General features: G+C 40.6%; 4 protein-coding genes across 4 annotated transcripts; all 4 read right to left on the reverse strand.

The window, feature by feature from the left end:
• Positions 1 to 471: 471 nt before the first annotated feature.
• Positions 472 to 4,665, reverse strand: ifi35 (interferon-induced protein 35). The gene is made up of 10 exons (XM_079367071.1): positions 4,580 to 4,665; positions 4,266 to 4,291; positions 3,760 to 3,837; positions 3,399 to 3,557; positions 2,692 to 2,808; positions 2,468 to 2,609; positions 2,178 to 2,287; positions 1,803 to 1,986; positions 1,569 to 1,678; positions 472 to 1,266 (listed from the first exon to the last, which is right to left on the reverse strand). Exons 2-10 carry the CDS (start codon positions 4,278 to 4,280, stop codon positions 1,060 to 1,062), a joined length of 1,122 nt encoding a protein of 373 aa, XP_079223197.1. The 5' UTR covers positions 4,281 to 4,291; positions 4,580 to 4,665; the 3' UTR covers positions 472 to 1,059.
• A 1,483-nt stretch (positions 4,666 to 6,148) lies between these two features.
• Positions 6,149 to 8,904, reverse strand: rpl27 (ribosomal protein L27). The gene is made up of 5 exons (XM_079367185.1): positions 8,797 to 8,904; positions 8,165 to 8,247; positions 7,753 to 7,922; positions 6,371 to 6,481; positions 6,149 to 6,233 (listed from the first exon to the last, which is right to left on the reverse strand). The coding sequence occupies exons 2-5, from the start codon at positions 8,243 to 8,245 to the stop codon at positions 6,185 to 6,187; spliced, it is 411 nt and encodes a 136-aa protein (XP_079223311.1). The 5' UTR covers positions 8,246 to 8,247; positions 8,797 to 8,904; the 3' UTR covers positions 6,149 to 6,184.
• A 668-nt stretch (positions 8,905 to 9,572) lies between these two features.
• rundc1 (RUN domain containing 1) lies at positions 9,573 to 15,967 on the reverse strand. Its single transcript, XM_079366459.1, has 5 exons — positions 15,388 to 15,967; positions 14,048 to 14,206; positions 13,306 to 13,504; positions 13,116 to 13,211; positions 9,573 to 12,409 (listed from the first exon to the last, which is right to left on the reverse strand). Exons 1-5 carry the CDS (start codon positions 15,772 to 15,774, stop codon positions 11,547 to 11,549), a joined length of 1,704 nt encoding a protein of 567 aa, XP_079222585.1. The 5' UTR covers positions 15,775 to 15,967; the 3' UTR covers positions 9,573 to 11,546.
• A 900-nt stretch (positions 15,968 to 16,867) lies between these two features.
• Positions 16,868 to 25,303, reverse strand: grna (granulin a). Its single transcript, XM_079366579.1, has 14 exons — positions 25,132 to 25,303; positions 24,387 to 24,527; positions 23,387 to 23,524; positions 23,148 to 23,276; positions 22,806 to 22,887; positions 22,152 to 22,258; positions 21,812 to 21,965; positions 21,566 to 21,700; positions 20,918 to 21,015; positions 20,586 to 20,822; positions 19,174 to 19,527; positions 18,383 to 18,619; positions 17,972 to 18,229; positions 16,868 to 17,566 (listed from the first exon to the last, which is right to left on the reverse strand). Exons 2-14 carry the CDS (start codon positions 24,525 to 24,527, stop codon positions 17,423 to 17,425), a joined length of 2,214 nt encoding a protein of 737 aa, XP_079222705.1. The 5' UTR covers positions 25,132 to 25,303; the 3' UTR covers positions 16,868 to 17,422.
• Between the last annotated feature and the right edge of the window lie 145 nt (positions 25,304 to 25,448).

The raw sequence follows: 25,448 nt of genomic DNA on the forward strand, positions 1-25,448 counted from the left end.
ACGTTATTTCTGTGCTTGAAGATGACATCATCAGTGGTGTTTTTAAGGAGAATACAACTCCTGGTAGAGACGAGACTAAATATCAGTATGGCATCATATAATCCTGACCGAATCACTGGTGACAAACATCACTCCTCTGACTGCACTCTGACATTTCTACTGAGGACGACTGAGAAAACAATCCCTGATTATTTGACTCACCGTGTCACTAAACGACTCCTCATGGTGGCGCTTTACACATAAATGAAGGCAACAACAGTTAAGTGACCAAGAAAGGAGAATGAGGAGAATTTAAAGGTAGAAAAAATGCTGCATGTATGCTTTAAATGGGCCTGTTTTAAAAAAATCAATTAGTTTTAATCAATCAGAAATCCACATCCAAATGCCGCCTTCTGCACAAACGTATTTATTTTTAACTTCACTTTACAGTAGGTTGCAATAATAAGCCTCAAAATAAACCAAAAGGACTGATTTTATTTTATGTTTTTATTAATGTGAACTTTCTCTCCCTCAAAGTTTGAATGAATGTTCGAACTTTCATTAAAATCACGGCAGCCCTCCTGTGTGGTGAGGTTCTGGTTTTAGTGAGTCACCCTGTGATGCTGCGCCTCTTATTCCTTCCAATAGACGAACACAAATATATTTAAAACAGCAGATTTTATGAGCAGGTTAGCAGTTTCTCTATTTAAGGTGGTTTCAACATAACTTTACAGTAGCTTTAAAATACTGAACACAATGTCCTTTAAATGTACGTATAGGATTTTCTTTCTATTCACACAAGAAAACAATTCGTTTATCTTCATTATTTAATCGCACTGAAGGAAAATTAAAACCAAGTCCCTACAGGCTGAGCTACTGCTGCCCCAATTAATACTGTATACAATATTAATGAATATATATATATATTAAAAAAAAAGAGCTTTTAACATACCTGACAAAAAAAAAAAAAAATCTTTGTCATTAAAAAGATAAGTTTCCTGACACGATGCGATGGCTCCAGTCATTTCTTGTACTCATGCCTTAAACCTAAGAGGATTGATCGTAGTGCTACACTACAGTCTACTCCTCCTCTTTTTTTTCTTGCGCGTCCGTAAACAGGGCCGAGATCTTCTGGCCCAGCGGGTTGTAGAGGAAGGCCATGATTTCTCCTCCACCATGGCTGCTTTTCTGGAAATGGATTTCCAGCAGATCCTGCAGGGTGTCTGGTTCCATGATGGCAGGGATTCCTGTCAGCAGCACCGTCCGAGGACACACCGCAATCTTAGTCTGGAGAGGGAATCCTTACGTTAGCAAGTCAGACACAGTTTACCACATATTCATTCAGTCATATTCCTCTGACGTCGAATACACAGGAAGGAGCTGTCGTGGTGTTAAACTACGGTGTCTCTGGTTGTATAAATGTAGAGAACCAGATCAGAAGTCATCAAGTGACAACTGTAAAATAATAGAGCCATATTTCAAGATAAGAAAATCAAACACTCTCTTTTTTTTTTTTTTGTCTCAAAGCTTTGCTGAGTGAAAAAAAACAAGTATGACAACACTAGTGACCACAGCAGAACCGAGCTTACCTGAAAGTTTGTGATATTTCCGTTGAGGAAGGGAGTGACCCTCACTCTGTGACTCTTGTCTTGATGTAGCTTCACCTCATGGTGCTCCGTGTCTGCCAAACCTCTGGCAACTGAAGTCAAAATATAAAACATGTTTTAAAGGCGACCTCCTTTCCACTTGTTCCTGTGAAAAGGATCAATTTAAATCGACAGTAGATTTAAAAAAAAAAAAAATAAAAAAAAAAGGTTTCTCACAGTCTGCTGACAGAAAGGTGATGACCACAGTCCCAGAGTCAGGCAGAAAGTCACGGTCCTCCACCTCTCCGCCTCCGTTTTTGGTCTTGGAGAAGTGAATCTCCAGCTTGTTCAGCAGAGTTTCAGTGTCCATCTTGGGCAGGTTGGAGATTAATATGCGTCTGGGACACACCTCCGACTCGATCTGCAGGACCGACAGGCACAGATCACTCACCGACAGTTTAAAGTGACACTGACCAGACTCCAGCAGCGTGTGTGTGTGTGTGTGTGTGTGTGTGTGTGTGTGTGTGTGTGTGTGTGTGTGTGTGTGTGTGTGTGTGTGTGTGTGTGTGTGTGTGTGTGTGTGTGTGTGTGAGCAGGGGGGAAGAGTCATACCTCCACTAGCCTGGGCACCATGAGCTGAACGTGCCGGGCCTCCACAGTGATGAAGCATTCTTCAGCCACTTGGACTTGATGTTTCCTCATGTCCAGGATCTTCTTGGCGACTAAAGGGGGAAAAAAGTCCATCAGCCCTGACACTTAAACATGTGAGACAAAACACATGGCACGTTTTCCTTTTTTTTATATAAACAAACTCATTAGGGTTCGTCTTCTGGGAACTACGGATGGTCGAACCATACAGAACACGTTCAAGCAGAACGGGATTTAACAAAACCAAAACTCACCGACTTCTTCTTCAAACGTGATCAGAGCCGTCGCCCCGTCCATCGGGTAAACGATGCTCGACTTCATTTCAAACTGCGAGTGGCCGTCCTTCTGCGTCATTCCAGTGAAGACGACGTTCCTCTCCGGTACAGCAGTGAACACCTGAAACCAGAAGCGGCGGCTTTAATCGACACGCCAGACGTCCGACGGCAGGCGGACCCGTGTGAGAGAGACATTAACCTACATCAGTCTTCTCTTTCAGACGCTCGTATTCGGCTTCCTGTTCACGCAGGGCCGCTTCTACTTCCTCCATCTGCTGCGCCACGTTGACCTCCTCCTCCTTCAGTGACGCTAGCTGAGCCTATGAAGACAGAAACACTGATTTAGGAAGAGACAGGGCATCACTGTTCCATGATTTATACTTTGAATTACAAAAAGTAGGTAACATAAAAATAGAATTGTAGAAAGAAGGCGTCAATAATTGTTAATTCATCGGAGGAAGCTGCTTGGTTTGCACAAGAAGAATTAATGTTCGTGGGTTCGTTGGTATTTGAATAAACTTTTCCCTCTCTGTCGCCATTATGTTCACGCGCGGTGTGCACATTTGTTTTGTTCCATCTACAAGGCAGTTTGACAGGTAAGTTTGCCAAAGCACGTTCCAAAAGGCAACTGGACTGTGTGAAGATCTTGAAGGTGTGTCGCCTCTCCTCCTCTGAAAGGTTTCTTCACTTCTAAACTTTCTGGCGGGCGGAGCTAGAAATGTAAGCCTCTGCGGATCATTAACATGTTAATGATCATTGCTTCAAAGTAACAACAAATAGTAAAGAAATTTTAACTAACATGATAAACACAACTCAAGTACGAGTAGCTCAAAAGAACACTCAGTACATCACTGAAGTTAATGTAAGGAGTTTCAATCCACGGGTGACTTGAACATTTGAAGATGGATACCTTCTCGTTAGTGATCTGAGCTTCGTAGTCGTCCTTGTCTTTCTTCAGACTCCCTGTCAGTTTTTCTGCGCGTGTCTTGAACTGTTGGCCGCTGTGCCGAATGTCGTCTCTGCAGGCTTCCAGATGCTTGTTCTCCTTCAGCAGCTCCTCGTGTTGTTTCTGTGCAGCGTCGTCAAAAACAGACGAGAAAAGTCAGGGCTAAAGGAAGCTAAAGAGCCCTGTGTAAACGTTTTCACACTGATTCTGTCTGACTTGTGGTAACTAACGGGTTACATTCAATATAAAACCTTTGATATCATATAAATCAATAGCCTCCTTGTCTGCCCTGTGATTGTCTGATGGATCGTATGTTTTACCCCACCTTGAATTTGGCGGTCAAAGCCTTGATTCCCTCCAGACTGTCCTCGGATGGTTCTGTCATCACCACCAGGGAGAAATCCTGAAAATGAGGACGAAGAGTGTTAAACACCTCTCATCTTATTTCCTATTTTATAGTTTTTTTTAAAAAAACATCTGAGAATAAAACAAGAGCAGCTTGGAGTCAGATCTCTAAGGATCAGTCAAAGGATCCTTGTTTTGTTTTGAATTTATCAATTGTTTCTTATTATAAAATAATAGTAAGTGTAAAATGAGTGTTAAACTCAAAAAGACATGATCAGATAGAAAGTTTACTGTCATTCAGAAGGAAAGTTCAAATTAAGTATTCACATTGAAAATCATTTATAGACAGGATTAATCGGTATAACTTTTATATATTTTTAAAAAAATCCTCTTAAAGTGAAAGTATTTTGATCTAGACTATAATATGTTGTATGGCGTCAGCAGCAGTACAATGAAAAACAACAACATGACCGAATAATGACTCACCTCATCTGAAGACATTTTGAAGTAATCTGAAATAAACCGGAATATATTTCAGTTTAAAATGTTTGTTTTTTTAGATGAACGGTATGTAAAATCACTCTTTATGTATTTAAAGGGAAGGCCTGAAGTCAGGTAACATTAGACACACTTTAACGACTCTCTAAACCTGAGACAGGTCAGAACTAAAATAACTTCATCTTAACATGGATGTATAAACACTGTAAACATTTATTAACGCTTTCTCGTTAGTATCAACTTGAACTAGATAAAACACATTTAGTTTTTCTTCTTAAAAAAGCTGGTCGGGAAGAACTTACCTCCTGACGACGACTTCTGCTGAGGCCAAGTTTATTCTTTCACTTTCTATTCCTCAGAAGAACCTCAGTGCTGTGTTATAACTTTTCTCCAGTAGATGGCGCTGCGGCAGGCTAATGTGATGATGCCTTCAGGGAATGTGGGACGTTAACGTGTTGGTTTTTTTCCTGATCATTTGTTTGTATGACGAATGATTTAGATTTGTTATGACGATTAAAGTTCTAGTTGGACACATTTCAGATGAGGCTCAGGTGGCCTAACGGTACAGAGGCTCCTTTCCCGCATGTTCAATCAATCAATCAATCAATCAATCATCTTCATTTCTATAGTACATTTAAAACATTAGTTGACTAAAGTTGTGTACAAGCAACAAAAAAACACTGAAAACAATAAATGAAATAGCAAAAAGTGAAATACAATAAACTTTGTTTTTTTTAAGCCAGATAAAAGAGGTTTTAACTTTTAAGCAGATGTAAAGTTCTCAATGATTGGAACAGTTCTTATATAAACGGGTAGACTGTCCCATAGTTAACATGTTGAATCCCCACACGCTCTCCGTCTCTCTCTGCAACTACCTACTCCAAAATGAATCGAAAACACAGTAACAATGTATATTAGTTTTTTGGTTGAACATTTCTGGAAAAGAAAAACTTTTTTTAGTCTGGGTTTGTTTTGTGTTAATACAGTCTTTGTAACTAACTAAATCTGCCCCCCTTTTTGAGTATTGTAGTTTTACTCACATTGACCCACATTCAGGGCAGAATATTTAAAAAGTGTTGAATCTGCTCAAGTTCGGTCACAAAAGTGACATTCTGCTTATTTTTCATAATTTGTTTTTATCTTTTCTGTTTTGACTTTTCGATTTCATTATTGCTGCTGCAATACCTGAATTTCCCGTTGGAGATCAATAAAGTAATATTTTAAGTCAATGATGCATCACAATACTTGATGGAAAAGTATCGATCCCAATCATGTACAACTGTAATGTTATTAAAAAAAAAAAATCTAATAAATGTGAGTTGTAGAATGACAAACCTGGTTTACATTGTGCGAGACCATTAAGTTCATTAGACATCCTGTCTTTACTGGAGGTAAGGGTTCAGGACTTTCAGCGACAAATTTGCCAGCATGGCTTGACTTGCATCATTTTTAAGTGCTCTTTTATAACCAACTCTAGATCACAGATATCCATCAAAGTAGTCAATATAAAAGACATCAAACGTTCAAACAACTCTTTCTTCCTTTTCCTGGTAATAAAGTCCAGAAACGACAGTCAATAGTTAAATATTTGTCGTTTAACCGTTCAGATGGGAAATGTTCCTTCTTCCATGACGGGACAATTGGCCAATCATTTTCCAGGACTCAGCGCAACCCTGTTGATTTACTCAAATGGAGTTTTAACAATCAATCATCAGATAAGGAAATGGACTGATAATCCTGTGGAAGTACGTCTTTATGGGTTTTTGTCATAAACTTGTTCAGACTATGAAATAAAGATGCACACATTGATGCTGTCACAACTAAATGTCACACTTAGTAGAAAATGTCAATCAAGAGTCGGCAGTCCAAAGTACTTTTTAAACATTTATTTGTGAAAGCGAGTGAAGTTAGAATCTGAGCTTCTGGAAGAACCACTTGTTCTTGCCCGTCTTGTACCTGGAACAAAGAAGAGATCATTAAAGAACACATTCACAGAACTTCCTTCTCATTGTAATGTCAGGAGGAATAATCCATGAAAACAGCCTTCAAAGTAGAACGATGCGTTCAAGGACGACAAAATTATAAGGACTCACCTCTCCTCGAACTTGACCTTGGCCTCTCGTCTGGCTTTGCGCTTGAGGGCGGGGTCTCTGAAGACGTCCTTGTTGACAACAGTTTTGTCCAGAGGAATATCCACGGAGTATCTGAAGAGGTGAAAAACAAACCGCTGTTTCAAACCACAACCATTTTAAGAGGTTTGATCAGCCCCCTTGTTCTACAGCCACACAAATATAAACATGTAAAACAGAGACGAGCAGCTCAAGTGATCTGAAGAGGAAAGGAATCACTCAGCTGGATCAAAAAAACATCTGTATTTTTAGTCCACGTCTTTTAGTAAAAGAGGAAATAGTAACTTGAACAAATTAGGCAATCTAATTATGGCTTTTAATGTCTCTATAATAACTTTCATTACTGCTCTGCTGACTTCTTCCACCGTTTCTTTCGCTGCTCGTCTCAAAGTATCTCACAACTGTGACACAAAGCGTCTCTGTCACAGAGCAGCTTGATAACCGGTGAAACAGAAACATGCTCTTTATTTCCTCTCGCTCATAAAAAGATCATTAGCTCTCTTATCATTTCTTCACCCTTCTCTTAAAAACCACATTTGTCATATTTTTAATCTGATGAAATGAATCACGTCAGACATCAAGACTGAGCTGGTTCCTGCTTCAACACAACAGAGCAGCTTTTCAAAATAAAGCAGGACGCCTGCAGAGAGGAAACAATCCTTGTGTGATTTTTTATTCCTCTGTAAAGATTAAGAATAAAATCAGAATAACATCTTGAGGTTTAAAATCACTGACACTTGTTTGTTTTCTGTTGATACCAAATCTATAAATTACAGCTGCTTTGTTTACTGTAAAGACAAACTGGGTTCTGACAGTCGAAGCTTGGAGGTTTGTTAAGAAGCGTTTCTTCCATTCAGTAAAAAAGACGTCTGACGATGTGTATGAAGTTATTCCATTTCAGCTTCTTTAAGAGTGTGCAGCAACTCTGGCATCCTAGTAGGCATTTATTTAAAATTAAATACTATCATCCTCAAAGAAAAAAAAATCCTCTCATCACATAGTTTGATCTATGATTGAAAGCGCCCATCATTGCAGTTTTTGGGAAACAAAAAATAATTTGTGAAACTCAAATAAAAGTTTCCAGGAGTCTCTATAATGTTAAGTTCCTGCTCAGTCACATTTAAAGCATACTTCACATGATGCACCTTCAATGTTAAAACAGACTTCTCTCCACAAACTGGAATATTTTCAGAGTGAAAACAAAAAACAGCCCTAGACAGTCAAACTTTGAGAAACTAAACATTAAACATCCTGTTCTGTGTATAAGGGAGGAGAACCAAAACCCACCATCACAAACAATGACAGATCATCTCGCAGGACAAAACGTGCACACTGATGACACTCACCTGGTGGGCATGAGGTGGTTGTAGTTGAACACCTTGACGAAGGCCTTGATCTTGGACCTCTTGGCGATCTTCTTCTTGCCCATGGTTGTGGTTACTTTACGGGGATAACGGTCGATACCGGCGACCAGAGCGTGGCTGTACGGACGGTCGGTTGTGCCATCATCAATGTTCTGCAAAGAGAGAGACATTAAAAACAGGAAAACAGCATCAGCAGCCTGGTGAGTCTAACATTTTAACATGTAAAGACTACTGACGATAACAAAGCAGGGAAGGTACTGCCTCCATGGTGCACAGGAATAGATTCCTATACCATTCAAACTGGTGCACAGTTCAATGTAAACATGCTTTTTTGCACATGACTATTATAAGTTTATTTAACAGCATCAACATACACGCAGATCAGTGTTTTTACCTTGACGATGACAGCTTTGCGTCCGGCGTAGCGTCCAGCCAGGACCATGACCACCTTCCCAGGCTTCATGAACTTGCCCATTTCTAGCAGAAAGAAAAACACAATTTATTATCTTCATTAACAAACAAGCTCAATACTTCAAATAGGAGGGTGAATGGTAAAAAACATAGCGAGAATTAACCCAGATCAAGGCGGAAATGTGTGTGCGTTAGCAGGACGTGGTTACAGCCTGACTAGCCGGCTATGTTAGCATTGCTTTAACTTATCTGACCATTTAAAGGGTTTTAAACTTTTCTTTCACACTCCTAAGCGCCTAGGACAACAGCACTGATGGTTACGGTTTAAAGAAACCAAACTGCACTATTCAGAAGAGTAACTACAGGGAAGCATCTTTCAGAAACGCAGACTGAATATCTGAGTCAAGGGAGCTGCCATGTTGGAATAAAACGCTACGGAGAAGAAACGCTGTAAAATGTGTTAATTTTTGCCGTCTTTCGGTTCAAATTAAACATAAATGACGGACATGGTTTAACTACTGGGGTTGTTGACATAGATTTGAAGTGTTAAAAAACGTTAAATCCCCAATATTTGAGGCGATGGTTAAAGATTGATTTGAGGGAAATATCACTCACTGATGCTGTTCTGTGGCCACCGCTAACAGGAAAGGAAGTAGAATTGGTTTCTGTGAACTTTGACACAGCAGAACAACTACGTCACGTCCGGTTATAGTTTCCTTACCGTCCCTACTGTTTTGTTGTTTGTTTTTCTCCCCCATTAAATCACGATCATTCAAAAATCTCATTCTTGCATTAATATTCATTAAATGATTATGTATCACAAAAAATAAACAAATGAATTTTTCCACTCAGAAAATAACGACCTATATTTTTGTAAGTAATGGTAACGTCTAAATAAAACATCTGAAGTTTCAGTTTCCTCTTTATTGATCTTTAATTTTTGTGTCTTGATGCTTTTTCTCCATATTTTTAATCCACTACTTAATCAACGCTAAATGCAGCAGGCTAGAAAAAGAGACCGTGCCTTAAATGTGTGCTCATCTTAAAAATATTACTTGGGTAGCTCTATCATCCCCAGTATAATCTTATGTAATAAAATACAAAATATACAGTTTGATATTATATAAATAAATACATTTATCATATTTACATTTTTAATTTAGAGGAAAATGCGTTTTGTACTGAAATTTAAATGTGTGTAATGGAAACGTTGATGTTGGTAACAGAAACAAAAGTTAAACAACTCAAGTTAGGTGCTGTAAAGCTGTATTTGTTGTTGTTTTTTTAATCATATATCACATTAAAAGAAAAAGCAACAACTATACTAAATGTATTACCTGTAAATTTTGACTTTATGATTTATCTTAGACTCAAGGAGAAGCGACACAGCAGCTCATTTAATGTTTAATGTTGAACAGCCTTAAACATAATAAAAACAAACATCTCCAATACATGTAGTTAGGGCAATAAAATATATATAACATAAATATCTTCATTTAAATGATTTAGTGTCTATTACTCCCAGCAGCTACTTAATATATCTTCTGACTACATGAGCTAAAACATGCTATCCAATAAATAAACATCACTTTTCATAAATTATGACATAAAAGCAAACCAAAACACAACCAAAGTGGGAAAAAGGGAAGGTGACATGAACTACACACAGTCCAATCACACTGTAACATAAAAGAATGAATGAAGGTTAACATTTGGAAATGGGTGTCAAAGTGCACGTCCTGGAATTTGTTTTCCTCCTGTCAGAGGTTTGGTACGAACACGAGGGCCCACAAACACACCACGGGTACGACCTCAGTTTAATAGCATTAGTGGTTTGTACATTCAAGATGATTCGTGCAACTCAGCTGTTTCAGGAAAATCACAACTATTCCTCTGGAGGGGGAAAAAAGCTTCAATCAGACATCTAAGCTCTTACATTATGAATACAAGTCTTCATAATGATACGTTTTCTACTGGACCTGGAGTAGGAGGTAAGCAGCAGTTCATATAGGGTCCAAGAAGTACTTCACACACCTGAAACACAGCGTGCAAAAGAACTGCTTCAGAGGTTAACAAAGGAGTCGAGAGCATGTAGCAGCTGCATAAAGTCAAACACTCCATCTTCATGTCTGTCTCTTGCATTAGGGCTGAGCGATATGTTCAAATAATAAGATAAAGAAAAGTTTATGATGACTATAACTCGATAAAGCCGCTGATCAGACGGGCATCCTGATACTGACTGGAGCCTAAAGAAAGCTGAGAGATCGCTTTAACTTGAGAATACAGTTTATTTCCACGTGCTAGTGCTGATGTATTTTTAAGGCAGAACTCTTTTTTTTTTTATACGAAGAGATGAAAATAAAAAGTCCAGTTAAAACACTGAACAGCAGCTTCATGTTAAAACGACACAACAGGATGTCCGCAAGCTGAGTTACCACTTTCTGAGGTAAGGCCCCATGTCCAACTTGCGTTTTTTCTTTTTTTTCCTGAGTGCCAGCGTCTTTTTTCAAATGTTTTCAATGAGTAGAGAGCGTTTGGAGCAGAAAGCAGCCGCCTGGAGAAAAAGCTCAGCGTCCAGCATCTGTTTGAGAACTTACCGGTACTTGTGTAGGGTAAATCATCTCATATGCTGTAAAGTTACATCAGTCAAGTTTAAAAAAAAAAAAAAAAAAGTTTAAAATGACCCCCCCCATCTAAAAAGGGACCTTAAACAGTAAGACTGTAGTGGGCCAGAGCTATTCAGTGTTACAGCTTAAACTGCTAACATACTGTCTGTTGTCCCACCGTGCCACATCAAGTATTTGACGTTACTCGCATGAATATAACACGACGATCTCGTCTCCTTCTTATTTTATCGCTGCTCTTATGCTCCTCAGTCCACCATCTGCTACACGTGATGAAGCACCTGAACGAGCACAGCCACGACAGCAGCGGTCTCCTTCAGACTGTGAGGCAAGCCACAGTGTGGAGACAACTTTCTGATTTAGTACTTTGCTAATTGGATTGGTTAAGTGGCTGGAACAGTACAGTACAGTACAGTACAGAGTCTCTGCTGCAGAGGTGAGAGCTCTGTCATGTGCACAGGAGGGATGATACTGTGTGAGGAACACAGGTCACAAAAGGTCAGGAAGGCTTGGCTAAAGATGAGGTCATCTCAAGCTGCGGTCTAAGGCATGTTTACAGTACAAGTCATTTCAACAGTTTGGCACCATAAACAAACAGAATACAATCACCCATGCATGTACTGTAGAGGTCACACTTTCACTTCAGATGGACGGCTACTTAAAGAACCTTCATAAAGGTTCCTTACTCAAAGCACAAAGTCATGCTGTTGCTGTTTAGCTCTTTTTGTTTTCGGATTCTCCTCAGAAAGCATCCTTTATGTTCTTGAGTTGCCGGACAGCCAGGTCTACTGGGAGGTTGAATTTCAGGTGGCTGATGCGGCCCAGGATCCTCAGGGCTCCATCAAAGCCGGTCTGGGCCATGTAGCTCCAGGACTGGTAGTGCGGATGGATCAGAGTCCCGGACTTACACAGCAGGTTGAGCCAGGACACCAGCCGCTGCTCGTTCAGAGCCATGCACACCAGAGCTTTAAACTCCGTGTCCGGCCCTCGCTTGTAGCGTCCGTGCTCGTTCAGCACCGTGTGGATGGCCCACAGCAGTGACTGTTTGGGGGTGACGGTCACCGGGCCGCCAGCGACTGGCAGGCTGAAGGACTGCGAGAGCTGGCGTGCTGGTGACTCCACGAAAGCCTTCCCGTTTTTCGACTGGTAGAATTTCACAAAGAGTTCCCACGGGTGCATGTTCTGCGTGGCGGGTCTGTAAGGCAGCAGGCAGGAGATGGGCGCCAGCACCAGGCTCATTGTCTGAGACGGCGAGAAGAGGCCGTGGGCCAACAAGTCTTTGAGGGCGATCGAGAGCTCCTTCCTCACAGCGGTGGTGAGCTCATCTCGGGGTCCCAGCGCCGTGTTGCTGGTGTAGTTGACGACGTGCTCGAGGGCCGTCTGTCTGCAGGAGCCCATCACTCTCACCTTATCCACGGCCGCCTCCAGTCTCTGCAGCAGGGGCCCGTAGTCCTGCCCCGAAGACCCCTGAGGCCACATGCTCTGAGGGACTTGGCCCGGTCCACAGCCGAACTGGCTCGCGGCGAAGATCTGCAGCACGGCGAGGGCTTTCTGGATCAGCTGCAGGCCGGTCTCTCGGATCTTCTGGGCCTGCTCAGGATCCACTGCAGGGCGGCAAGAAGAGGAAGAGGCAGAGGAAGGGATGTTAAGGACACAAGATCTGTTTCAAAATCTACAACTGTAAATGAGCCGTCTCATTTGTGTGAATGCAGCAAGGTCATGTTCAGAAAAATACACCCCGAGCCAGTTAGAGGGGCTGAAGACGTTTAAACCCTGAGACTTATGAGCTTGCAAGTCGATACAGTAAAAACACCCAGGGCTGTCAGACTGTTGCTTGTCCACCATCAGGTCATCTTCATGTCATTTATTGGCTCCTGAGTTGATTTGAGTTCTTGTAATAAAGATCCACATGTCAGTGACAGACTGGATGAACTGCTGGATGTCTTCCATTGTTGGTTTTGTTTGTGTCTGTGTTTTTCTCCTTTGTTGAATTTATTAGTTAGCGGTTAGCTGCTATCATGTGATGCTATTACGTACACGCCGCCTACCAAATAGGACACGGGTGGCTGTGGAAACACAAACGGGATCTGGCTTAAATCGAACCAAACTGTACCGATCCGTACCGGACTGCTGTGTGGAAACGGAGCTTATGTGGGATGTGTGAACTGAGAACTCACAGGGATTTCAGGAGCATGCCGTGTGAAAACTTCAAGAGTTTATCAGGAGTTCATGTGTGGAAACGGCTTAGAGGAGCGTGAATGGCTAAAAAAAACCAAATCCCAGATGTTTTTGAGCAAAGAACTAACCAACCTTTCTTCTTCACTCCTGGAGTTCTGCCGTTGGCGCCAGCTGCTTGTGTCTGCGGACTGTGTCCACCATCTGACAAGAGCGGGTTCCCCACCTCGTCTAGTTCAACAAAAAAAACAACGTCATCCGTTAAACACGCTACGGACAGAGTGCACGCCGTTTCCTGTTGCCATCAGCGTCTGAGGTCATGTACCCTGGATGAAGTTGATGAACATCTCCAGGTCTCTGATCTGAGTTTTCAGCTGATCCACCAGCTGCTCTTTGACCCGGGCCGGGTTCACGATCTGAGCGATGGCGGCGTCTACTCTCTGTCTCAGCTCCTCGGGCGACAGGTTTCCGATGTCCTCGTTCAGGTTCACGTCCAGCTTTTTGATCAACTCGTCAATGATGACCTGAAAATAAACACACAGAGCAAATTGCAGGAAAGAAGAACAAACTAGTTGTAGGAAAAATGAAACTTTATGTGTGGAGAATATCTGTCTCATGTTCAAGTGTTAACAGGCAGCTCGATCTCCTGAAACTTGGTAAATGATGGAATCAGGAAAAAGAGGAGTGAGCTGCAGATGGTGGTGATGTCAGGGTGATTAGAGAAGGTTTTAAAAAAGATGGATTCATGAGGTTACATATATTTAACCAAGCTGCCAAACTAAGTAACTAAACACTCCCAGTAAAGCCTGAAGCTTCTAGAAAACAGACGTTGGACTTGTTTCACCTGATCTGACAAAAGGTAAACAGCACAGTATGTGCTCAACATAACCGACAGACATGAGGGGATCATTTGGATGGAAGGAAAGCTTGCGTCAATGAGGACGCTGTGTTGTGACGTTTTCTTAAATAACAAAAAAATACATTAAAAAATAAGGTATGTTTAAACATGAGGAGTCGAGGGCTTTTAAATGGAGCTGAACATGTGACGTTGTTCTCCACAGTCCCACCTTCTGCCTCTCCATGACAACAGACTGCGGCAGCGAGTCGTAGCTGCCCTCCTGATAGGCGAAGCGCTCCAGATCATCCAGCTGTGTCTTCAGCTGGAAAATGAGATCTTTCTGTTTTTCCCTCTGAGCCTCCAGGCGCTCCCGCTTCTCCCTCTCACTCTGATGGGAGGCAAACACAAACACACACACACAGATTGTAATTTGTGCAGACAGAGGCCTGAGCGTCCACAGGAGCACAAGGCAACAATGTGTGACACATATATCTGAATATTGTTAACATAGAGTCTCTGTGTTGTTATTAAGTCGTGAAGGGACAGACTGAATGAACACATTCACACAAACACATCTGAAAGAGAGATCAGGTTTTATACTCACCAGATCCCCCTGCAAGTGACGCATGTAACAATAGAGGAATGACATGAAAGGACTTTTAGGGTGGGGATTGAAATCAGCATAATGATTGCAAACAATTATGACGTAAGCGTTGGCCCCAGTGAAGAAGAAATGTGAAGAGGCCGGGGTAAACAAGGCTGTGTACACAGTCAGACAACGCTGTGAGTCAACACTGGATGCAGAAAGCAACATTGTCGTCAAAGATAAAGAGATCTCCGGGAACAAAACCGAGGTGGGCGCAGCAGCAGCAGAAACCCCGAGAGTGACGCAAGAAGCTCACTTTAATCAGCTTGAATATTACTGATTTTTAAATGTCAGAAAACAGAAACACAGTTTATTCAGTGTGAGTGCATCAAAAACTGTGCAGCTAACTATCATAAGAGACTGAAAAGAAGCAGGGTGTAAAATTTCATTTAAACATAACTTGAATTGTTCATATATTCAGTGAGGGGGGGTTCGAGGGTCTGTTGGGGCCCCTCCAATCGGCGTTCTTCACGTCTGCCGGCGTCCCACCTCTTTCCCCCTCTGCCCTGTTTCTTTTTTTTTTTTTGTCTCCTGCTTTCAAGATTCCAAGTTTCCAAGTGTCATTGAAAAGATTTTGACATTTCAGGCCACTGCTTTGGTTCAAGTTTGAGGGGAGTGCATGCTGACAAGCAGCACCTCTGAATGTACTGTCTGACAAGCTGCAGCAGTTCATTTTCTTCTGTGACAGATCTATATGTCAGCCTACATAATGGACTTATTTCTTAAGCTATAATGCTGAAAAAAAATCTAGTTTATACTGATGGGCATAGAGATCCCCGTGTCTTAATTGCAATGTTGCATTGATGTAATTACAACTAAATGAAGGAACGTTTTCGACAGTATCTTTCTATTCTATGTGTTGATTGCAGGGTCTTTGTGGTTTATTGTTAGTGATAGTGTCATATGATGAAGGGGTGTCTCACCGAGTTCTCCAGCTGCTTGGCATCCAGAGCTCTGCAGCCCACGACGTGAGGACAGCCCCTGAAAGCGAACTCCTCCAGCTCGGCCAGCATCCTCTCCTTCTCCTCGCTCTGAGCGTGAACGATCTGCTTCAGTCGGAACTGAACCTGGGCGAAATGAGAGGTGAGGGCAAGGAGAGACGAGTTCAGCAAGTCCTGCTCCTCTTCAAGCTTCTCCAGCCTGGTGGCCATTTCCTCCTGCTTGGCCGGCGACGAGCCTTTCTGCGTCAGCTGGCCGCTGCTCCCGCTCTCATCCTCGGGACTGGCCACAGCGCCGACCGGTGCCCAGCGCTCACCTGCGCCGGCCAAGACAGCTTCACTGTCCGAGGCTGACAGCTCGTCCGTGGACATTTTAAGTGACCAGGAGTTCAACTATGTCGTTTTAATTTATTACCAGTCTGTTGTCGAAGCTTTGTTTTTTCTCGCACTGCGCACACAACAACAGGAATTACCACTAGAGAAACAGGTGTAACGCCATCTTGGGACGGATGAGTCATACGTCAAAGCGGAGACACGTAAAGCGTCAAATATCGCGTGGGAAGAACGTGTGCCTTCAGAATAAAAGCATACCTTTTACAATAAAGTTGTATATTTTACAAAAAAAACATCGAAGGATAAGAAAATACCAACTCCAAAAAATAACTATAAAAATAAAGCAGCACAATGATAAAACTTCCGTCTCGAATATCTTGTTTTTTTTTGTTAAATTAAAAATAAGTTTCATTTATCTGATTACACATACAATGTGTAATCAGTATGCAAAAATTCACATTATTTTAGTCATATATATTAACAAGAGCATTTTATTTTCTTGATTAACTATCCTTTTTTTTCCAAATGTAGAAAAATGACCGATTATCAGGAAGTATTTCCAGTTTATTCAAAATATGTTTCTGGAGAAACGACTGGCATAACAGTCCACCAGGCTGCCTACATTAATTTGTATAATTTATGTAATAAAACAATAACTCTTTATATGATGTTTCATACACTAGTTTCCTACACTTTCAATCTCTCCTTTTTAACTTTTTATGTTTATGTTTTATTGTCTTTTTAAAACCTTGCATTTAAGGTGTCCTTGGGTTTTTTTGAAAGGCGCCCTCAAATAAAATTTATTATTATATACACTTCTACAAAAAAAACAATATATTTTCTACTTATTTTTATATTATTAACCAAAAGTTTTTATTCGTTACTATCAAACTTTACACTCCACCAGAGGGCAGGCTCAAAACAGTGCCAGAGCCAAATAAATAAAAATATTGGCATAATAAAACATAGGCAGTGATGCCTTAGGTCTGGAACACTGTAACATCAAATGCTGTTGGATCTAAGACACATTTTAAAAATGCAATAAATGAAGAGTCCATTGTTGCAATCTCTCCTTTATATGCACACAACACAATGGTACAGTTAGTTCTCTTAAATGAGCCAAGAGACAATGTTCCTGTGTTGTGACACCAAATCTTTATTGTGAAATATGTAGATACTTCTCTGACTCTGAATAAGAAGGAGCCGCGTCCAGCATGCATTTCCCCACGTTTCCCTCATACAGTACATCAGTGATTTTTATTTGACAACATAATTCAGTGAGATGGAAGAAATCATTGCATACATAAGGTTGGCTGAACACTGAGTTTGTTACATTCACAAATAATTAAGCATGCCCTTGGGACTAGTTGTAGATGAAAAAATAGTCATTTGCAAAACAGGAAAAAGAAGCAGAACACCGAGAAACAGATGACAGAACACAACGTCATATTGCTGGAGTGGAGTGGAGTTTCAAGTAGAATAACAAGGATCTATTTGTTATATGAAAACATCCTGTCAGAAGTGAACAGCCGAACCATAATATGCAATTCAATTCCACGGTGCCCTCTTACATTTAGCTGCTAAACCTCTCAGAACAAAGCGTTAAGACAATTAGCATAGAGTCCCTTTTTATTTGTTTTCATTAGTGCTTTGTATGCAGACACATCACAGAAAGAGAATTTTTTTTTCACACTATAAGAGCTCTCTTTTCGTTGGCCATGGACATGATCCAGTCCTGCCAGTCAAGCGCAGTGTTTTTGTTACAGTCTCCAGCCGCAGTGCAGGTGTAGCCGGCGGGACAGCAGTGCAACCTGTCGTTGCAGCACACAGCCTGTGGAGAGAAAACATGGAGTTAAGCAATAATAAGGTGTCCTTAAATTCAAAGAAAAATCCTCTGTGATGTGTGTTATATAGGATGGGGCACTTTACAAATATGTTTCGGTTTAAGGTGAGCTCTTGAATCCACTTATTCATTTATTATTATTTCATTTTTATTTATTCATTTTTGTGAATTGAATAAGAAGGCTTTAGAGGTACTAGTGGTGTATTTTAACACCATGAGGCAGCTAACAGGCTAGCGGATTCCCTTTGATTTGAGTCATTCTGCTAAGCTATGCTAACTGAATTTCAGCAGTATCTTGCTGCTTCTGGGCAAACAACTTAAATCTCTCTTAGCAAAAAAATACAAAATAAAAGCTTTTCCTTAAAAGGTTGAAGCTATAACTGGACATCATACATTAGCAAACGGACAGCAGCCCCAAGTGGTATCAGATATCTTGCAGCAGGTCTGTCCATCCTGGCAGCTTGTCTCGTCGTCACACTTGACATCTTTTTGCTCTAAAGGAGGCAGCTGGGGTTGAGGCTCGGGCAGAAACACAGGAATTAGCGGCACAGTCTCCAGCTCCAGCAGGATGAGCTTCCGACAGGAGTTGGCGGTGATGTCACAGGTGTAACCCTCTGGGCAGCAGTGTGTCTTATCTGGGCAACACACAGCCTACAGACAAGGCATGCAAAATGCAAAAAGTTATGGAACATGAAAGAGACTTTTTTTTTTACCTGAGCAAACTCTGATGAAGCGTAATTACAGTGATAGTTTCTTGTTTCATATGAAACTAGCTGCACTTTAATCTACAGGGATATTGCTCACATTTTCCAGCGGGCAGCATCCCCAGTCTCCTGTGGACAGCTGGCAGCAGGTGGTGTGGTCGGGACATTGAGTCTGATCATCACAATGCACAGACCCGGGATTAGCTGGGACGCTCGTGGTGGCTGGAAGTTTAGTGTACCATGGAATCACAACTTCTCCTTTGATGCACGTGTTCTTCTGCTCATTGCACTTGTAGTTAGCGGGACAGCAATGGTTTCCGTCAGAGCAGCACACAGCCTGGGCAGAAGTGAAAGCAGAAGTGCAACTTTCACATCCTTTTAAAATAATAAACCTGAACTGAGATGAGTTTCCAACCAAAGAATCGTGAACATTTATTTCAAGGAACTTGTCTTTTGAGGAACTCAAACTTTCCATTTCACTTCTTTTGGTCCCACTTTTCACTGTGTCTTCAGACATGTGATGTTTAGGCAAATAATTACACCAACTCTCACTAAAACAAACGTAAAGGTTCCCAGCTGATTTTAACAAGAGGTGGAGAAAAACTACCTGTTATGAGCACTCAACCCAAGTTCCTGTATTTTTGAGAAGTAAAACCTATCAAGTAGGGACTTTTTGTGGGTTAAATGTCCCCTCAAATAACCTTTTGTCTGTACAGTATAATCACATGCTTACATGACATTAGCAAGAACAGCATTATGTTTTGCCTGGAGCTGATTAAAAACTATATTTACAAATAAACACAGGAAAGAAAGAGATGCCAAAACAGAAGGGGAAGTATAACAAAATATATGATACAACTGTCATTCACTTCTTGATGTTACCATCCTCACCTGTGGCAGCGGGCAGCAGCCCCACCTTTGAGATGGCTGCATCTTGCAGCAGGTTGTACCCTGAGGGCAGGCGGTGTGAGAGTCACATGGAACAGGACCCTCCACTGTTTGATTCTCCCCCTCATCTGTCGTCACCTCGTACTCCGCTGGCTTCGTTTCATCTTCAGCCGTTGTTTGCAGCTCGGTTGTCACTTCTGTGCTTTGGGTTTCAGTCTGCATTGAAGCCTTTGTTGTAAATGCAGGAATCTTCTGCTGCATGGGTGTCGAGACTGAGCCTTTTTGACAGCTTAAGGTCGTGAGGTCACAAGTGGTGCCAGAGGGGCAGCAGTGTTCATGGTCATTACAGCAGACCGCCTTTTGAAATAAACAAATAAACAAATAAATAGTTCAGTTAGATACATAAGGGAAAGGAAGTGTGTCTGATAAGTAAATACAAAATCAAGAAGTCAATAAAAATATTAATTTGAATATAACACTTGTTCTTAGATTAAATAAGATTCTCTCATGTTAGCTTAGCAAAAAGGCACAGATAGATACAGATAGCCAAGAAGTCCTTTAAAAGGTGACCAATGCACAACATGAATTGTATCACACTCAGTAGTGTTATATATGTTGTGTTTAAAAACATGACAAAAAAGTTATTTTACCAAGCTAAGTTGGCTTTAAATTGTTAACTTTAGGCTTTTAGTGGTTTTTGAAATTTTGCATACATCATAATTTTAAGGTAGTTTAATGTTATGAAAAATACAATTATCAACTATCTTTTTTTAAGGAGGATGAATACATCTGTTCTTGAGATATGATTCAACAGCTAGCAGTCTTTCCGTTCAGCTTAGCACAAAGACTGGAAACTTAAGAAAGGACACAGCTGAGCTCAGCCCCATGGACGTCAAACCCACTTTCTTAATTCTCTGAAAGTAACGAGTCGCTACAGAAAATCTTCAAAATGTATGAAAATATTAAGAAAGCCCTAGACACAGATAGTCCAGTCAGTCAAAATGTATAAAATCCACAGTAAACATCTTTATCAGGTTTACTAAAAGCAAGCACGTGACAAATATCTATAAATATAACCCTGTGCCCGGTCCTTGTTACCAAACTAAGCTCGCTGTTAATGTAAACTTTAATTAACTGTCTATTAAACAGACATACACAATTTTAAATTAGTTAGAGGATTGACACTGTTCTCATGTAATCTTTGAGCTTATAGTTAGTACAAAGACAGGAAATAAAAGGGCAAGCTAGCTTGTCTAAATGTAAATCCTCACAAATGATTACAAGCTCATTGGCCAACACACATTCCAGTGTATTTAAACTAGGGCTAAATGTCAACTTTAGCTAGCCAGCTGTTGGTAGTAACTTTAACTGTTCAATACAGACATGAGGTCAGTATCTTCCTCTGTTGAGTTTACCTCGGCTAGAGGACAGCAGGCCCATTCTCCATCTTTTTTCTTGCAGCAGGTGGAGCCATCAGGACAACTATGTGTCCCATCACATGCGACATCACCCACTCGAGCACCTAGCCAGGGGATCGTGGGTGCCTTCTTGTACATTGGCACAGAGCATGTTTCATCGTCGCAGGTTTCTGCAGGCAGGTTACATTTCTTACCTTTCGGGCAGCAGTGTACAAAATCTGCACAACAAACAGCCTGGAAATGACATGATCACATTAGATGAACTGCTCCCACATTAAAAGTCAAGAGTTTGTAAGGGTTTGCACGAAATATAACAGCGAGTACAGTACCTCTGGTAGTGGACAACAAGCCCATTCCCCCTCTTGGGTTTTACAGCATGTTGAGCCATCTGGACATGCCGCTGTACTATTGCAGGGTACGTCATTTCCTGGAAACATAAAATCCCCAGCAACTTCATTAATATAAAAAAAAAAATCCCTTTTACCGAGACAAAAGTGTGAAGACTTTAAAGGATAAAAACATGTCAATTTCAAATTTTAAAGAACATTAATATATCCCAAGTAACCAGAAACGGTCCTTGTACAATGTGGTAACAATAACACCGTGATCAAAAGTACAAGCATCAAGAGATCAAGCATTTTTACGGTCTCCATTTCTGCTACTTTGGTTTTACAGTTTTGTTAATGGAAGCTGACGAGGGACAAGCAACAATACGCAGAGACATAGCTGTTGACTTAATTTGAACCTTTATCAACCTGTCAAGAGTGTGATAGGAACACAGTTTGTTTTGTCATAGCAGGAAATCATTGAGAATAAAACCTCAACTCAGCTGACACACCTGCAATCACGTTTTGCAAGATTTTTTTAACTAATCTTAAATCTCTGTTAAATCTTTGCTATCATCATGTGAATCCTCTGCGACGTTTGTTTGCTTTGATTTTTTTGTTCACTCTTTAGATGCATTATAAACTTCTGACCTGCAAGTGCCTGGGTGACAGTAAAGAGCGACACTTCCTCCTCTGTAGAAGGAACTGTATTCACTGTTGTGACTCCGGGGGTTTTTTCTGAGGTTGGGTCATCGTGAACGGTCTGTGCTGTCACTTGTTCTCCCTCTAAAAGTGGAAACACACACACGCAGGTTCAGCGGCATGATCACATGCACAACGACACTTACACAATGATTCATTTGAGGAAGTAAATTTGCTCAGAAAATCAAGTCTAACCTTTCTGGTTCTCCCAGTCCGCTCTGATTCGAGCAGGGAATTTGGCCCACATCGGAGACACTTTTTTGGTAGAAGATTCAACACACCTTGAGTGCTCGATATCACATGTATTGCCTTCAGGACAGCAGTGAAGCTTATCACTACAGCACACAGCCTGTTCGGACAATAAAGACACACATGGAGTTCACCTTGCATGATAAGGCACCATAAAGTCATGATAAGTGAACATAAAGGCAGGACATTCAAATCCATGATTTGATCATTGTACTCATTCATGCCTCACTTCCATGTGGCGTAACATTTAGCGAACATAACTTCACCCAATAAAGAATTGTCATACCTTTGGAAGTGGACAACATCCCCACTCGCCCTCTGCATTTATGCAGCATGTCGATCCATCGGGACACTCCGTCTCTTTGTCATCACACATAACTGGAGCTGCAAACTCTGCAAAAACATAAGAGAAAAGCAATAATTAAAAGGAGTCAGGTTAGGTAAAGCAAATTCATTCGCAGATGAACTTCTGAAGCTCCCATGAGGAACTTTTTGTTTGTGTTTATTTTTTTGTACAAGCTGTGTTAGTAGTGTTTCAACAATTAATCTCATCCTGTTTTCTTTAACAAATACATATATCACTCATTTGTGAATATTTTGTATGATGTTTTAAAGAAGGTGTTCACACACCCAAATATCTCATAAAGTAGGTATGCATGATGTAAAACTATTGTATTGATTTATGATTTTTCCTAACAAAACAATCCAGAGTAATGTGCAAGATGTTTAATTTTATGAACAGTGAACTTACAAGCATTTAAAAAAAAACTAGATAGAAGTCAGTCAGTCTTGTGGTTGATGTTTCTTTGTAGGTCATTAAGAAGCATCCATATACATTTGAGTCTGTAGTCTGCATACAAGATTGACTTCAGTTTAGAGCTGAGTTGAAAAGACCTTAAACATTTTCCTGACTGACTGGTACTGAGTAAAGGACTTTTACCTTGTTTGACACAGGAGCGACAGTCTTCACTGCACTGGTGACCCTCTGGACAGCAGTGTTTCCCGTCGCCGCAAGGGACTCCCTTCAAGGAGTTAGGAAAACTATTAGAACAGCTCTGGTAATGTTTTTATATTTTTTATTACTCCAAATGGATGTAGTAGTTTAGTAATAAAGTAATCCAGAAATTGACTATAGAAATTGGAAAAGAATGCCCTTTAATTCAGTATAAACAGAATTTGAGCAACTTTTTTCCCTAAAAATTAAACTGTGCAGCAAATTGGTATTTAAAAAAGGCTTCAAGTTGCAACCATACCTACAGTATGTTGAACCAGGTTTAATTACCTGAGCTAAGGGACAGCAGCCAAACCTTGTCAAGGCCTTCAGACAAGAGAACTCAGCAGGGCATCGCGACTGATCTGGACATATGTTGTCATCATCTTCCCCAATGTATGACTTGATCATCCTGAAGGACTGCAGGTACAGGGTGGGAAAGACAATCTTACAGCAGGCTCTTTCATTTACAGATGTCATATTTCACTCAGTGTTTTAGATTTAAGACCTCAAGATGATTTTATTCTTACTCTCGAGTGTTTGGGTGCATTAGCAGAAAGACTTTCTGCCCAGGGGAAGGAGCCAGTAACGTTCAGACAGCTGGATGTTGCTGTATCACAGATTGTTCCCGCAGGACAGCAATGGTCATGATCCTCACAGCACTCAGCCTGCAAAGACAGGAGTGAAAGGAACAGTTTGACTAGCAAAGTTTAGAGAATGCTATCAGACAGGCTCATAAAGGCCTGAGATTTTAATCAGGCTGATGAAGCAGTAAAACAACACTGAACATGAATAGAACCATTGTACAGCCATAATTACTTTTTATTTAAGAATACAAGAGAACGGCTATCTCACATTTACATTTTACTATACGGTGTGTGAAGGGAGTACGCATTTTACTAAAGTGAAGTCAGAGAAGGCTACTATCACTTGGCTGTGGTTTGTCCTTTTAGAAGGTAAAGGTAATTATGCTTCCATTGAGGAGCATGGTAGTGTCAATCCAAAAAAGGGATTACAGTTTTAAGACTGAGTTTTTCTTTTACATAACACATTATTAGTATGAAGTATTGAAGTAGACCTCTTGCTCCACAAAGCTTGAGTGTCCTTTTAAGCATAGACGTTATACAGGTTTGTGTCCGTTTACACATTAATTACACATAAATGATTGTTTACAGGTTTTAGAATTTCTTCACCACACCAAGAAGTGAATTTCACAACAGTCAAAAGTTGTGATAGCCATTACTGCATACTCTTAAACATTGTATGTGTATTTTGTCCTTCAATTAATTTGTTAGAATTACATTTTCCAATTTTTTATTGAACTTTTATTTAATTAGGTTGGTCCCATTGAAATTAAATCAATTTGTACAGATAGAAAAAAACGTCTTCTGATTCTATTTCTCACGATCATTTGATAACAAAAAGATATATCTTGAAGCAAGACAACCCACAAATATTTCTGACAATTTTCAAACATTTTGTGTCTCAATAAACACGCTGGGCATTCAGGTAGTAAGCTACAATATCTACCTGAGCAAATGGGCAGCATTCATAGCCATTGGCCGGGTCGTTGCAGCAGGTCTGACCGTCTTTACAGCTCCCTCCATCTGGACACTCTTGTGCACCGACCAGGGCCAGGAGAGAGCAACAGATCACTACCCACCTCTGCATCTGCACACAGGAAGCACACACACACATGTAACACAGAGCAGGTATTTAATACAAACAGAAAAGGCTCCCCAGAATACAGTCAACATCAGAAATAGGATTTTTCTTTGAAATCTGCACAAACTATTTAATACATGTGTATGAAACATTTAACAGAATTTCCATGACTGTAAAAGTGCTCAAAGTCGGGTTTTTTTTTTGTTTATGTTTTTTTTTGACAGAAGAAGTCAAGTGTGAACACGGCCTTAACTTGTGCACACTTTAACTTGTCTTTAACTTGTTGTTCCACTTTTTTTTCCTCTCCACTTCGACGTAAGCAATAAGTCAAATCCGGAGATACTTGTATAACTGCCACAAAAACAATTCCACACTTTCAGTTTCGTTTGGTACACAATGTGTATATGCCAGTTTGACCGCACCTTTAGGATTGGATTATACTGTAAACAACAAATACAAAGGCTATAGTAAAACAAAAAACAACTGAGGATTGTTGTGTTAGAATAAGAAAAGGGTTGTGATAATTAATTTACTCATTGTTATTTATGTAGGCATATAATTTCAAATTCTTGTCTTCTTGAACAACACATTTATTTTTTGTATCTCTTACCTTGCTTTAAGACTGAAGAGCCGCTTTGGGAACTGTTTCACAAGTGTCTCACGACGAAGTATCACTAATCATCATGACCTGCATGATATTGAAACCTAAAACACGCCCCCGTGAGAGAAATAAAGAGAGAGAGAGAGAGAGAGAGAGAGAGAGAGAGAGAGAGAGAGAGAGAGAGACTACAGTCCTCTTTCTAGCTCCATGCAGCGCCTCTCCTGGTTTCTTTGATTAAAGCACTTTTTTTTTAAGGTTGCTGCTCCTGTTGCTGTATTTATCAGGTCAAGCTTCACTACCGGTAGAGGCGTGTTTACATCACGCTC

This window comes from Symphodus melops (assembly GCF_947650265.1).
Source record: "Symphodus melops genome assembly, chromosome: 17".
In the NCBI taxonomy this organism is placed as follows: Eukaryota; Metazoa; Chordata; class Actinopteri; order Labriformes; family Labridae; genus Symphodus; species Symphodus melops.

Bases quoted from the DNA above. Each gene is read 5' to 3' on its own strand.
- ifi35 (XM_079367071.1), bottom strand. The intron at 3,558-3,759 runs GTGGGGTAAAAC...GACGCTGCACAG, and splicing joins CTTTGACCGCCAAATTCAAG to AAACAACACGAGGAGCTGCT. The intron at 1,679-1,802 runs GTGAGAAACCTT...TTTTGACTTCAG, and splicing joins CACCTTTCTGTCAGCAGACT to TTGCCAGAGGTTTGGCAGAC.
- rpl27 (XM_079367185.1), bottom strand. From the start codon at position 8,245: ATGGGCAAGTTCATGAAGCCTGGGAAGGTGGTCATGGTCCTGGCTGGA. The intron at 7,923-8,164 runs GTAAAAACACTG...CTCTCTTTGCAG, and splicing joins GCAAAGCTGTCATCGTCAAG to AACATTGATGATGGCACAAC. The intron at 6,482-7,752 runs GTGAGTGTCATC...TCACCTCTTCAG, and splicing joins AACCACCTCATGCCCACCAG to ATACTCCGTGGATATTCCTC.
- rundc1 (XM_079366459.1), bottom strand. From the start codon at position 15,774: ATGTCCACGGACGAGCTGTCAGCCTCGGACAGTGAAGCTGTCTTGGCC. The intron at 13,212-13,305 runs GTACATGACCTC...TTGTTGAACTAG, and splicing joins GTTCATCAACTTCATCCAGG to ACGAGGTGGGGAACCCGCTC. The intron at 12,410-13,115 runs GTTGGTTAGTTC...GCCGCCCTGCAG, and splicing joins TCCAGGAGTGAAGAAGAAAG to TGGATCCTGAGCAGGCCCAG.
- grna (XM_079366579.1), bottom strand. From the start codon at position 24,527: ATGCAGAGGTGGGTAGTGATCTGTTGCTCTCTCCTGGCCCTGGTCGGT. The intron at 21,016-21,565 runs GTCAGAAGTTTA...TTATGTTTCCAG, and splicing joins TGTCACCCAGGCACTTGCAG to GAAATGACGTACCCTGCAAT. The intron at 18,230-18,382 runs GTGAGCAATATC...CCTTGTCTGTAG, and splicing joins GATGCTGCCCGCTGGAAAAT to GCTGTGTGTTGCCCAGATAA.